Consider the following 14,244-nt stretch of genomic DNA (forward strand, 5'->3'; position numbering starts at 1 on the left):
AGCTAGATACCAGCAGGAAGACCCAAGAGGTGAACACTGCTGGAGCCACATTAGTAATCTTCTTTCATGCACATGACAAAAATCTATTTCCTGCCCACAGAGTTCATTAGGATGGTGGAAAGGGCTCTGCTACATACTTGATGATGTGAGGTTCCTTTGCAACCTCTGTTATGACAGAATTGCAAAAGATCTAGAATTTTGGCCTTGATCAAATCTTTGTGAATTGCATAAAACCCGCTTACATTTGAAGCATTTTCATTAAATGGAAGCCAGAAAGGTGGCAAGTGTTTCATTGTATCTGCAGAAGCAAGAGAATTCTCGATGTTCAGACTGTTAGGAAGTGTTGAAGTTTGCAGCAACAGCTAGTTTTAATTAAAAGCAGGGGGAGAAGACCCCCTTCTGTACTATTTCAAGGCAGGACTGCTGTGGGGATTGTGAATTCACAAAATCAGATTAACAAAAATATGAGAGAATACAAAAAAAAAATCCCACTCCAACAAAGATAACCCTACATGCTGGTATGTGAACTTTGCATTTCACATTGAGGACATTCAGGTCCATAGACAGGAGAAGAATGGAAGTTAGATTAAATGGACATAACTTCATCTATAGGTTACATGCAAGCTCTGTCGCCTGTGTTTTGCATCCTGTTCAGGGATCCCTGTGCTTGGGAAAGGTAGAATGTGACTCATCAAACTAAAAACACTTTCAGCTTGGGTGAGCCACTCTTTGTGTGGGTTGACTGGTGCCGTTGTTATAAGAAACATCCCTTAAAAAACTTTCGAAAAAGAATGCCCATTGCTTTAGGGCAGTGTTTTTCAACCTTTTGATCATGGAGGACCCCCTGAAATATTTTTCAGGCTTCAAGGACCTCTGGAAGTGATGTCAGCTGGTCACACCCCCAGAAGTCAAATTACCCAGACACTCCCACTAGGTGTGACATCACCAGCTCACTCCCACATCACAGGAAGTGGTGTTGCCAGGCCTTTTCCTGTGTCACCAGAATTGACATATAGATTAGATCCACTCAACCCACATTTGACTCTTGCACATTGCTAGTGTTGCCAACCTTGGGGGGGGGGGGGAGGCTGGCGGTCTCAAGGAAGTACAAACTGATTTGCTTTGCTGTTCTTCAGGGAAAAGGTGCCTGAGATAGATTCAAGAGGCTGTGGTCAAAGCCTGAGCAAGGGGGCCAGACCTCTCTGGGCAGAATAAGGCCACCTCCGCCAGAAGCCTTGAGTCTGGCTCATCCTTGCCTCCCTACAGTGCAGCCTTGCAGACACCAGCCCTGCTCCTGATTGGGAATATTCAACAGATGAGTTGCCAGCTAACCATTAAGAATACGAGAGAAGCCATGACGGTTCAGTTCAACCCTCTGTGTCACACAGTCATCAAATCCCAGGGGCCATCAGGAGAGCCACCAGTTGGGCCAGAACTCCAGAAGCCCTCCCATAGTGTAGTAGCTCTTCGTTAGGGATGCCAGGTGGTACCTGGGGTGCTCTGGAATTACAGCTCCTCTCCCGACTGCAGAAATCAGTTCCCTTGGATGAAAGGGCTGCTTTATAGAGGGGATTCTCTGGCCTTGTGCCCCATGGAGGTTCAGGGGTGCCAACCTCCAGGCAACCATCAGCTGGGCCAGAGCTCCAGAAACCCTCCCACTTTGGCCCTCCAAGCACCAAGACAGAGCATCCCTGCCCCAGACATAAGAATATAAGAGAAGACACGTTCGACTGGCCCCTCCAGGGCAACACTCTGTGCCATACAGTGCCCCAAACCCAGGAGCTATCAAGAAGTCCACCAGCAAGACCAGAACTCCAGAAGCTCTTCCCCATGGGTCAGTTTCCAGTCCAGGGGCTCTGGGGATTTTAGTTCATGTGGCTTTCCCTGTGCATCACAAGTGCTCCTGATGGCCCTTGGGATTTGGCTGCTGCATGACAGAGTCGTGGACTGGATGGGCCACTCACCTGACCCCCACCCCTCACCCTTGGGTTGGCAACCCCCCCAATGTGTGAAAGTCAAATGTAGGTGGTGGTTGGCCCAATAGATTTGTGCCCAGGAGGAGGCCATGCAATCCCACTTCCAGTGTGCGTTGCATTGCTAATAAAACAAAATGCTTGTTAAATAAGTTAGTTTCATTTTTGTGTGTGCAGTATGCTAAATAGCAAACCTTACCTGTGCAAAACAAGAAAGCATTCATCTCAGTTGCTATAAAGCCCACCATGCAAAGCAGCAATTCTCCTCAGGAGAAATGATCTGTGTGATTTTGTGGAGTCTTTGGGAGGGTCAAATAGCTGCGAGGGCAACGGGAATCCTGGGAAGAAAGGAATTCTTTTGTAGGCTGCTCACAGTCCTTGCACTGGATCCAGATGTAGTAGCTCTCAGCTAGGGATGACAGCCTTCATGTAGGACCTGGGGATCTCATGGAATGACAGCTCATATCCAGACTGTAGAGATCAGTTCCCCTTGAGAAAAGGGGCTGCTTTATAGAGGGGATTCTGTGGTCTGGTGTCCCGTGAAGATTCAGCAATGCCATCCTCCAGGTGGGACCTGGGGAACTTTTGGGATCCCCCAGAATAACAACTCCTCTCCAGCCTACAGAGATCAGTTTCCCCAGAGGAAAGGGCTGTTTCTGAGGGTAGACTAGCATTGTACCCCACTGATGTCCCTATACTCCCCAAGTGCCTTCCCAAAATCTTCAGCAGTCTCCCAACTTGAATCTACAATACGAAAAAGGAAGAAAGGTTCAAAACATACACAGAGAAAAACTGAACCTTCTCAAGCCACGTTTTTGACTGACATTCCCCACAATACTCTACAGAGCCGGTGGCCTATCTATATATAAAAATTGGTTGATAAGAGTATAAGGAATCAACCACTGAAGAAAAATTGTGAAAACCGAGTATATCTAGAAACCGCTTTGGTTGGTCCTTAAAAAATTATTGATATATAAAATTTATTGTACCAATTGCCTTGGAAAGGTTCTGTTTTTCCCTCCCAGCTTGAATCTGGCAACCCTTCCCTCCACACCCTCTCCAGAAGCCAGGTGAAAATTGGCAACGTGGGGTGGGGGGCACAGGGGGCAGAATAGCACTGCCAGATCCAGGCTGGGAAACTCCTGAGATTTAGGGGTAGGGACAGGGGCCTCAGTAGGGTACAATGCCATTTAGAATCCATCCTTCAACATCCCCGTTTACCACTCCCCCCCCTCACATGCCGCAGACCCACCCAAGGGCCTACCCGGCCTCACCATCACCTCTTGCCAACCACCCCAGTTAAATGCATATGCAAACCTCTTCTCATGACCAAAACAACCCTGTAGCCTCACCCTCATCTCTAAGGTGCAAAATGGCTCCATGACGGAAGCTCACCCCCTCCCAAGGCCTGAAAAAGGGCTGGAGACGACAGCTGCATTGCCTGCCCCCACCCCCAAGGCCCAAAAAATGGCTTGAGAAGGCAGCTGTTGCTCCAAAATCCCCCCCCCCCCGTAGCTAAGAGTAAATGAAAGAACTTCCCTCTCCCTACATATGCAGCAAGTGCAAGAAGCCTTGGTCAACAAGCCTGTTGATGGCCAGGGGCCCTTTGGGCCCATCATTGGCCATTTCAGGAGGGGTGGGTGGATCGCTATGACCATATATGATCATCTCACCTGATACAGTTTTAAAGTCTTTAAAAATATATATTTTAAAAATTAATTATATATCTCCAAATGAGCAAAACCCTTCAAGGGCTGTCAGGAAATCCCAAAGCTTCCTGAAATCCTGGTTGAGAAATCCTGCTTTTCAACTTATTGATGTGTCCACGACAGCAGGAGGGGACAAGCAGGCAGGGTCAGCAGGGGCTTCTCTGGCTTGCCTCCCTCCTGGAGGCGGCAGCTACTGCTTCTGCTTTTCTTCTGATGAGCAGGATGTGGGAATGAGGAGGGGGATTCCTAGAGTTACAAAAGCTGGGCTCCCATGACCCGCTTTCACTCGGTTGAGGGGAGGGAGGGGAGGGTGTTGACTTGTCTGAGTGTCTCTGTCCTCAGCGCTCTGTCAGCATTTGGCACCCCCTCCCCCATGCACCCTTTTTTCCTTCTCTCCCTCCCAGGATGGGGCAATTTCTTCATGGGTTGCAGAGACTGCACCTGGCAGGATGGTGGGAGGGGAGGAAGGTTAGTGACACGGTCCATTGTACCCCTTCCTCCTTCATCCCTGCAGTAGGGCTGTATTCTTGTATGTATTATACCAGTCAGGTGAATGATGTGTAGTGCTCTGTGGGCGGGGCCTGTGGGCACTCTCTCTCTCTCTCATACTCTCCCGCTTGCCCACCAAAGGGAGGGTGTCAGGTAGGGAGCAGAGGGAGGAAGGGAGGGACGGGGACGGACAGGCAGGGGATGGTAGCAGCAGCGGCAGCCTCCAGTGGCTGGTTGTGTTGCTCGGCTTCTGTAGACATGCTGAGGAACCATCAGATTAAACTTGAATCCCATGCTCTGTGATCAGGAGTGGCTTGCTTTCTGAGTGGGTGCCACTTCCTTCTCTTTCTGCTGTGAAGGGGGAAAGCTACGGACCCCTTCTAGATGCCTCGCAGGCCCCTGCGGATCCAGTGACCCCCATTTAGGAATGACTTCTTTAGAGATCTCCGCTTTGAGATCCATCAGCTCTTGTTCTATTCATCTTCCTTGGCCGGAGAGGTTCTTGGAAATACATAATGGCAGCTTTCAATTCCACTCACCCAAAGCATATCACTTTTAGCCCCTTCTCTGTCTCTGTACACGTAGCTTCAGGCAATGTAAGAACTATTTAATTTCCACCAGGGACCCTGTTAGTGTACACTGGGCCCCAAGACCCCAGAAATATCTTCTGTACATATCCTCTTGATGTGATGACGCATGCCCACAAGTGGACGGTTGTGGTCTTGGGCACATCCTATCCAATCACTCCAGAGCGGCCTACCTAGAGATATTCTTTACGTGAAACTGGATGTTATGTTGCCATGTCCAATATCTTCTGACCATAGAAGTCAAAGCTATGGTTATCACAGCCCCATCCTCCCCTGTGAAGACCAGAATTCAAGATCCTGATTTTATAATAATATATATAATCTTCTCTTTAACAGGAGCATATTAACATCTGCAGACATTATCAGAATAATTATCATTAGAATAACAATAATAATAATTAATAATAATAACAATAAAAAAGGGTAGGAGGGGAGGGGTGAGGTGAGTCTATAGTACACAGTTCTGTGAGGTCAGCATAGCCTTTTGCAGGCCGGACTGCCCAATCATTCAAGTGCCCCCTTCTGTATTTACACGCTTGCCTGGCGTCCACACCCCCAGCTAAGCTGGGGGGAAAACAGTGCATTGAACACAAAACAAAACCCATCAAATAGCCCTCCCTTCCCACCCCCTAAAACCAGCCTTTTTTTGTCTTGCTTGTTTCTTTTCCATAAAACATCCCATCCGAAATACATTATTTACATACAAAATAAATAGAGCGGTAACCTGATTTGTGTTTGGCCTGTGGCAAACAGTCAGAGGTACTAGGGAAAGTATGGCTTGGATTCAAATCTGTACAGAGCCGTGTGGGGAGCCGGGATCAGCCTGCAACCCCGGGCATGGCAAAGCCGGATAACTTGCATATTTCAGGGCCTTGCATCTAATTGCCAGGAAACAGTGTGAGGAGATTGGACCCTTCTACTGTCCCTTGGCCCTCCTGCCTCCCCCAGCCATTTTCCAGCCCTGGAGCAGTGGTTGCGTCCTGCCGTTTCAGCACAGGATGGGCACGCCGTCTGCAGTCACAAGCCGGCCTGTCGTGGGGTCGTAGCTCCCAGCCAGGTAGTAGAGGTCTTGCCGGTCCTGGTATTTCTTGCTGCGGGTGAGCTGCTCGTAGTGTTCGCGTTCAACCACCTGGCATTTGTGTGAGATGGTCTGGACATCGTTCTCATCTTCATGGCATGACTGGTACAGGGCATTCTGCAGGAAGGTCAAAGGTCAGAATGGAACCCCAGGCATTGTGGTTGAGAATCAAAGGGCTGAGACGAAACCCGGGCTCCAGCATTAGAGGACAACACCTCTGTAAAGGCTTTCTGGCCTGGGCAAACTCAGCAGAGTGAAGGTTGACCACGTTTCAACTTAAAGTAACACTGAAGGATTGGGGGGGGGGGGAGAATGTCCCAAAAACTTCTCCTTGACTCCCTCTCATTATGAGTTTCATTACCCAATGAAACCGTGAGACATGTTTGACCACCCTTCCCAGAAGCCATTGCTCATGGCTGCTACATTTCTTTAACATTGCACATACCACGGCAGGTGGAAGAAACAACAATGCATGCAGAGGAAGAACTGGAGAGCTTGGAGAGCTTGCAGTGGAGGCTCTAGAGCAGGGGTAGTCAAACTGCGGCCCTCCAGATGTCCACGGACTACAATTCCCACAAGCCCCTGCCAGCATTCGCTGGCAGGGACTCGTGGGAATTGTAGTCCGTGGACATCTGGAGGGCCGCAGTTTGACTACCCCTGCTCTAGAGGCCTGTTATACCTTCTGAGCCCCCTACTGAGGAGGAGAAGGTCCATTACAGACTCATCCTCAAATCACATTAACTCATATTGTACCCTTCTGAAACTCTCAAGTTTGCTCCTCCTCATGCTTTGAGGATTTTGGATCTGTCTCTCCACGCATCTCCACATAACTGCTCTACTCTGTCTCAAGCCTGCCTCCTCCCTCCCTCTAGCTCTGCTCTGCAGCTTGCCTCGCCCACATTGAGACCTAGCTGCTCACCTTGCCATCGCTATGTCGCTTGCCCAGCTTGGTCTCCTCTGGATGGTAGAACCATTTGACCTTGACCACCATGTTGCTGCCCCAGGATTCCCACATGCTTTCGATGCGGCCGATGTATGGCAAGTGAGGTCGTCCAGCAGACAGGAAGACAGCACAGTCTCCGATGCGCAGAGTCTCCTTGCCCCGTACAATGGCCTTGTAGAACAATTTCCGTGCTTTCCCTTTCATGCCACGGCGCTGCAGAGGAAGGACAGAGAATACTCAGCAAACAGTGGCCAGCAAGGCTCACACACACAAAGGGTCTTGCCTCTTCCCTCCCCACTGCAAGCCCCCAGAAGGTTACCCAAGGGATTCTGAGGGGTCACCATAGGAACAAAGCTCCATGAGTGTCAGCGGGCACTCCAGAACCTATAGCAACAAAGCTTAACCGGGAGCTGCTAAGCAGCAAAAGCAACCTCTGCTCCAGAGCGAATCCCTGATATTTTTACTTGAGGAGGCCTGAGAGAGGATAAGCAACCAAAAAGCACCAATGGGGTTACCAAATGGCTTTTGTATCCTCTGTAGGTATTAGTGTCCACAAGGGGCTTATTGACATGGACAGCCAACTGGGAATAAGACATGCAGATCACAGCTGGTGCCTTTCAGGCAACAATAATACAAAACTAAAAAGACAAAAAGGGCTGAAGCACTGGCACCGCTGTACAACACCCCCCCCCCCCCGGAAAAGCTGCCTCCCACTTGTCATTTATTGGAGGCTAACATTTCACAAGTCTCCACTAAAATCCCTTCTTGGTAGGGACGTTTACAGAATGTGGTCATTGTTGTAGAATTCCTTTGTCAAGCATCTCACTGTGTGCCAGTCACCACAACACAGCAGCCCCAGCCGGCCAGGAGGCTGCCGTCATACCACATAGCAAACTTGAGCCCCATATTTTGTGAGAGTTGAGTAGTATTAATTCCCTCCCCACTAGCGGAGAAAGGGGCATTCTGTTTTGTAGCCTGAAAACAGGCAAAGCTGCCTTATATTAAATCAGACCGGTGGACCATCGAGGTCAGTATTGGCTGCTCAGACTGGCAGTAGTTCTCTTGAGCCCCAGGTCAGTGTCTTTAACATCACCTACCACTCGGTCCTTTTAAACTGGAAATGCTGCGACTGGGACTGGGACCTTCTGCAGGCAAAGCAGAGGCTCTTGCACTCAGCCACAGTCCCTGCACCCCCCCTTACCAGCATGTTTTTGTTATTAATAGGACCCACTCCTGAGGAAGCTGCACTGGACAGCATTCTAATTAGCTAGGATGAGATCAGTGTGAAAAACAGGAATTCACTGCTCTTTTGTCACAAAACAGAGAAAGGGAAATTGGATCTTTCCGTTCAGGACATTCCCAGGAAAAGAGACTGAAGAGGGGAAGAGACATCCTTGCTTTAGAAAAAGATGGGGGCCAATAATCACACAAGGGAATCTCTTCCTTCCAGCTTTAGTAGTTGCTCTCTCATGTGGCCCTCCATCATAACAGCTCAAGTTAAAAATCTCCCAAAATCTCTTTTGGCAATGCAATGTTTGCAAAAAACAGCAGAAACTCAAACATCCTTAATTTACATCATATAGATTCAAATGGGTAGCTGTTTTGGTCTGAAGTAGCACAATAAAATCAGAGTCCAGAAGCACCTTTAAGACCAACAAAGATTTATTCAAGGTGTGAGCTTCCGAGTGCAAGCAGAGTGCTTGTACTCAAAAGCTTACACCTTGAATAAATCTTTGTTGGTCTTAAAGGTGCTTCTGGACTCTGATTTTACATCGTATAGAGAATTCACATATATTTTAAAAGGTGAGTTCTAAAGGTCCCCAGTTCCCATACCTGAGTGGGATTCCCAGACCACTTCCAGAGCTGGCGTGCTGGTAAGAAAGCAGAGATCTTTGGCCGGTTTTCCACTGAGGGTAGCCGCTGCCGGCGGGAGAACTCTTTGGCTTTAGAGAAGCTCAGGGCCTCCTTGCGCCTAAGCTTGCCCTTGGCACCAGCACCAAAGCACCTCTGAAGAGTGCCACCCTTGGAACGCAGGGCTTCGGACTGAGCCAGCAGGGCAGGGACGGGATGCGTGAGACAGGTCTGTAGAAGCAATGTGGAGTCCTCGTCGTCAGAGCTATAAGACGAGTCCTCGTTATCCGAGGAGCAGAGACTAGAGGTGGAACCAGAGCCAGAGCTGGAGGAGGTGGATGATCCAGAGGAAGAGGAAGAGACAGAAAGGCGTGTCAGGAAGCGGGAAGGGACACTGCCTCCTAGGTCATCCACCTCCTCATCTTCATCCATGTCTGAATAGGAGCTCTGACAGTCACTGTCACAGTGCAGCCCATACTCTGTTTGACCCGTGTACTTGCGTAATGCCAGCCCCATGGGCAAAGCACTCTTCTTCTCCTTGATCCCCAAGGCAGGGTGGGTGTAGCCATGGCCTGAAAGTGACCCAAAGTCCTTGTCACTCATCAGCAGGGCTTTGCAGTTTTTGTTCTTAGGTGATGTCACACCCTCGTGGTCCAGCTTGATCAGATATTCACCGCCCACTTTCCGACGTCCTCCCTTGCTCAGTTCAGCATCCAACCGTTCAGCCTTCTTGGCACGCAGGAGCTTCTGGGCACTGGGCAGAACAAGACCAGTACTTCCAAAAGCTGAGTAGGAGTTGGCAATGCGACTGAATGAGTCTGAGCCAAAGCCATTGCCAAAAACAGGGGTTGCCATGCCGTGCATGGGGAAGAGTCCCTCTTTGGCCCGCAGCTTCTTGCTGCTGCCATTGAGCTGGAAAAGGTTCTGTCGCATTGCTGTGCTCTTGCTGGATGCCTTTCGCTTGTTCTGGGCCACAGCTGACCAGCTCAACAAAGGGCTGGCACGACGGCCCAGGAAGTTATCCCCAGGCAGGGCTTTCAAACTGGAGTGCAGCGAGTCAGATTTACCTGGGGGGAAACGACAGAGTCAGGTAAATGTTGGCTATCAGTTCTACTAAATAGCAGGATAAAAAATGTTGTTGTGTCATCCTCTGGGAACTGTGTTTTTACTTCTTGCAATCAGGACCTGGTCAAATAGGCAAGCTCGGACAGACAGTACCAATTGCCCATCCTCCCCTTTCTGCAGCTTTAGACCTGCCCTCCTCGCCTCGATGAGTCATACTTATTTTTGTCTGAGTCTTGGATTTCACCCAAGTTAACCCCAAAGCTGAAGATGCTACATTTCCTGGGAAAGTTGTGAGAGGAAGGTACCCCAGCTGTTTCACACGTACTGATTCAGGCATACACATTAAGACATTTTTCCACTGACTAGCATCAAAGGCCTACTACTACTCTAGAGGAAAGTGCTGTCAAGATGTTGGCTAAACTGATTAAAATGAAGTTCAATACGGACAAATGTAAAGTTCTGCATTTAGGTAGGAAAAACCAAATACACCAATATAAGATGGGGGAGACTTGTCTTGGCAGTAGCATGTGCAAAAAGGATCTAGGAGTCTTAGTAGACCATACACTGAACATGAGTCAGCAGTGTGACTCAGTGGCTAAAAAGGCAAATGGGCTTTTGGGCTGTATCTAACGGAGTATCGTGTCCAGATCACGGGAGGTGATGGTACCGCTGTACTCTGCTCTGGTTCGGCCTCACTTGGAGTACTGTGGTCAGTTTTGGTCACCCCAATTGAAGAGGGATGTTGACAAACTAGAACGTGTCCAGAGGAGGGCAAGATGGTGAGGGGTTTGGAGACCAAGACGTTTGAAGAAAGGTTGGGGGAGCTTGGTCTGTTTAGCCTAGAGAGGAGATGACTGAGAAGGGATCTGACAACCATCTTCAAGTATTTAAAAGGGTGCCATATAGAGGATGGAGCAGAATTGTTCTCTCTTGCCCGAGAGGGACAGACCAGAACGAATGGGATGAAATTAATTCAAAAGAAATTCCATCTAAACATCCGGAAGAAGTTCCTGACAGTCAGAGCGGTTTCTCAGTGGAACAGGCTTCCTTGGGAGGTGGTGGGTTCTCCATCTTTGGAAACTTTTAAACAGAGGCTAGATAGCCATCTGACAGAGACTGATTCTGTGAAGGCAAAGGGGTGGCAGGTTACAGTAGATGAGCGATTGGGATGTGAGTGTCCTGCACAGTGCAGGGGGTTGGACTAGATGACCCATGATGTCCCTTCCAACTCAATGATTCTATGATTCTATGTTGCTAAATTACGGCAACCTCATAGAGGCTCCAAGGCAAGAGGTGAACAGAGGTGGCTTGCCGTTGCCTGCCTCTGAATAGCAACCTGGGGCTTACTCGGCGGTCTGCCACCCAACTATTAAACAGGGATGACTCTACTTAGCCTCTGAGAAGAGATGAGATTGAGCTAGCTTGGGCCATGCGATAACTGCAGCCATCCATAAAGGTGAGGTGGGGGACGGACTTGGTTTAAAAAAGGCACAGGTGTTATGTAGATGGCAAGCCTTGTAAACTCTGCACTCAAATGTTATCAAATGATTCCTGCAGAATCCTGCCAGTAGTAGGATAAAAAAGAGTCAGGGAATAGGTAACTGCTACATCTTAAGATGGCACACAAAGCACGGATAGGTCCTCCCCCACCACGAAGCACACCAGAATTCTACGATTTGCAAGCAGTTCTTGTCCACATGATTTCCTGATTTGGATAAGTCTTTGTTGAATCTCAGGCCTCCTCTCCACTTTTAGGGCTAACTGCAAAAAAAGGCTCTACGAATCATCGTTATTAGAATGAATGCTGGTTGGCTAGGATCACCAGCATGATCAATACAGGGAATGCAGTGACATCAGCAAACAGTCAAAAATCTGACTGGCTGCATAGCATCATCACATCCCGTATGTGATGAGATCATGTGATGAGGAATGAAATGGGGAAAAAAGCAAAGCAATAAAGCAATAAAGGAAAAAAGAAACAGGACCCTACGTAGCAAACCACCACAGAAAAGAAGGAGCATCCGACTTTAAAATCACTACTTTGATCTGAAAATGGTCCTTGAGAACATTTCACTCAGCTCTGCTTTAAAATAAATGCCTGGACCAGTTAAAAGTTTTGTGTTGAGCAGCCTTTCTCAGCAATTTTACACTTGAGAAATCCCTAAAACACTTGTCAGGCTTTGAGAAACCCCAGAAGTGGCACAATCACGCAGAATATGGTTGAGAAGCACAGCTGTGTATATGCCCACTGGGGCCTCTCCCCTTCCCACCCCCTCCAGGCCCATCATTGGCCGTTTTGGGAGAGGAGGACAGGTCAACCTGACTATATATGGTCATGTCACCCAATAAATATTAAATTTTTAAATATATATATATATCTAAAAACTTAATTAACTCCCACCCATTTGAGAAACCCTTCCGGGCTGTTCAGAAATCCTGGTTGAAAAAGCCTGGTGTAGAGTCTTCCCATCACAATAGTGTTTTACACCAACCACGAACAACCAAGACCTCCTGTTGCTGTGACACTCGTTTTTGACCACCATGTGTGCTTTCGAACCTCTGCTTAATATTCCACCATAAAAACCCAACTGATGACAGTTAGGACCTTCAAAGTTTGAATGTCTGTAAAAATGTTAAAATTATATTACTTTGATGGAGCACAATTAAAAAAAAATGTTAGGAATTAAAAACATATATACTTAATGAAAAATGATGCCTAGTTCAGTCATTAGCTCTCTTCCAAAGACTGCCAAAAATTTCAATGGTGTGTTCTCTTATTAGTGCATGTATTAAGCGACTCTGATAGTTTACAGCTCTTACTTTGGAGCTTTTATTGGCTGCTATACATATTTTATATGTGATAAGAACTGGTGTGTGTTAAAACCAGACCTTTGAAGAAGCCTTATAAGGGCCAAAACACATTGATCTACTGGTTCATGTAGTGCATAAGACATTGTTTTGCAATAGCTTATGGGCTGTATATATGTTTTTAATTCCTAAAGTTTTTTTTTAATTGTGCCCAATAAAACTAATATAATTTTAACATTTATACAGACATTCAAACTTTGAAGGTCCTCACTGTTAACTGTGGGGTTTTGATGGTGCCAGTTCCAGTTTTCATTCCCCCTTTTGGTTGTTGTTAATATTCCACCATGCCTGTTTTTCAGGACCAGAACAGATGATTTGGGATTAGAGGGGAACACCTCCTTTTCCTTCCAAAGTAGCAGAGGGGACACTGATGGACAGAAGGCAACTACTGCTGTCTGTGCCTCATAGGGTTGTTATTTCATTCATTCATTCATTCCCCTTCCCTCCCCTTCTGGCAACTGCCAGCCCGAGGCGGCTCACAATAAGACAATAAAAACCAGAATTCAATATCAACAATAAAACATCCCCAGCCCCAATTAAAATAACCTAATATTAAAACAACAGCACCAGCAAGATGGTGGAAACAACACAAAAGAACTCCATAGCTCTGCCGCTCCAGCCACCGTTGCCTACCACAGCTCTCATGCGATGAGATCTTCCATAGCAACCAACCATAAGATAAAATGGGATAAACTTTCAGCATCCTGAATGAAAACAGAAGTGAATGAGGAGGATGAGGGAGAGAGAGACTCACCAGCTTTTTCTTTGCTGACAGCCTTCTTGCCAGTGCTTTTGAATGGCTCAGAGCCCTCACGTCCTTCCGTGCACAGACTTGGTGCTGGTTCACTGGAATGGGAAATGTCACTGGAAGATCTCTTGTTACGACGGCAGGAGGTGGAAACCAGCAGCGCAGGTGAGGGTTCTGTGCCTACAGCAGCGAAGAGAATTCAGGATGAGATACGAGGGCCTACCACAGTCATGTCAGTCATGCTCATTAAGGATCTCTACTGAATCACAGTTCAGTGGCCCATCTCCTCCTTTGCCAGTATGCATATGCCCACACACAGTTAGCCACACGCACAGTCACAGAGGGTCCCTCTCACTCTGGGATACAGAAAACAAGACATTCTTTGTGCCAAAGGAATGTCCGCTATAATCTGAGAAGCAGGGAGCTTGACAAGGATCCTGAACAAGACTCAGGGCCATTCCGCACTCGTTCAAAATTGCACAATGGTTGCAAATTGAAATCGCTACTGATTTGCTGTTATGCACAACGTCGTTGACAATCTGCAACACTCTTGAAACCGATCCGCAAAAAGCGCTTCATTGTAGCGCTTTCAGGGAAATCCCGAAAAGTGGATTCACCCTCCGGAAAGCGCTACACTCTTGCAACCAATCTGCAACACTAGTGGGAAAGTTCTGTGCGTTACCATTGTTGTGGTTTCTGCAAAGTCCCTCCCCCTGGCTCTCTCCTCTGATCTTCCGGCGAAGCGATTGCCATTTTTTTTTCTCAGAGCGAGTGGAGATCAACGCACCGGAGAGCCTTTGTTTACTCAGCAAGGCTTCCCCGGCTGCAGTCCCTCCCCAGAGCTGTTTAAAGTCACCAAGCACCAAGCAACACACAGCCCCATTTGCTGGTTTATTTTCCCTTTATTTTTCACTCTATTTTTGGCTGAAAGCC

The 14,244-nt window shown here is 47.8% G+C and overlaps 1 protein-coding gene across 9 annotated transcripts in view; it reads right to left on the reverse strand.

The window, feature by feature from the left end:
• Window positions 1-4,757: 4,757 nt before the first annotated feature.
• Window positions 4,758-14,244, reverse strand: part of BAHCC1 (BAH domain and coiled-coil containing 1) — a 136,354-nt gene continuing 126,867 nt past the window's right edge. For all 9 annotated transcript variants that reach the window (XM_077328257.1, XM_077328258.1, XM_077328259.1 and 6 more), the window contains 4 exons: window positions 13,318-13,491; window positions 8,613-9,697; window positions 6,756-6,992; window positions 4,758-5,953 (listed from right to left, as the gene is read on the reverse strand). In XM_077328257.1, coding sequence (XP_077184372.1) covers window positions 5,747-5,953; window positions 6,756-6,992; window positions 8,613-9,697; window positions 13,318-13,491 — 1,703 coding nt within the window. In that variant the 3' untranslated portion in view covers window positions 4,758-5,746. The remainder of the gene's footprint in view (window positions 5,954-6,755; window positions 6,993-8,612; window positions 9,698-13,317; window positions 13,492-14,244) is intronic.

The sequence above is a fragment of the Paroedura picta genome, chromosome 3, assembly GCF_049243985.1.
Source record: "Paroedura picta isolate Pp20150507F chromosome 3, Ppicta_v3.0, whole genome shotgun sequence".
NCBI lineage: Eukaryota > Metazoa > Chordata > Lepidosauria > Squamata > Gekkonidae > Paroedura > Paroedura picta.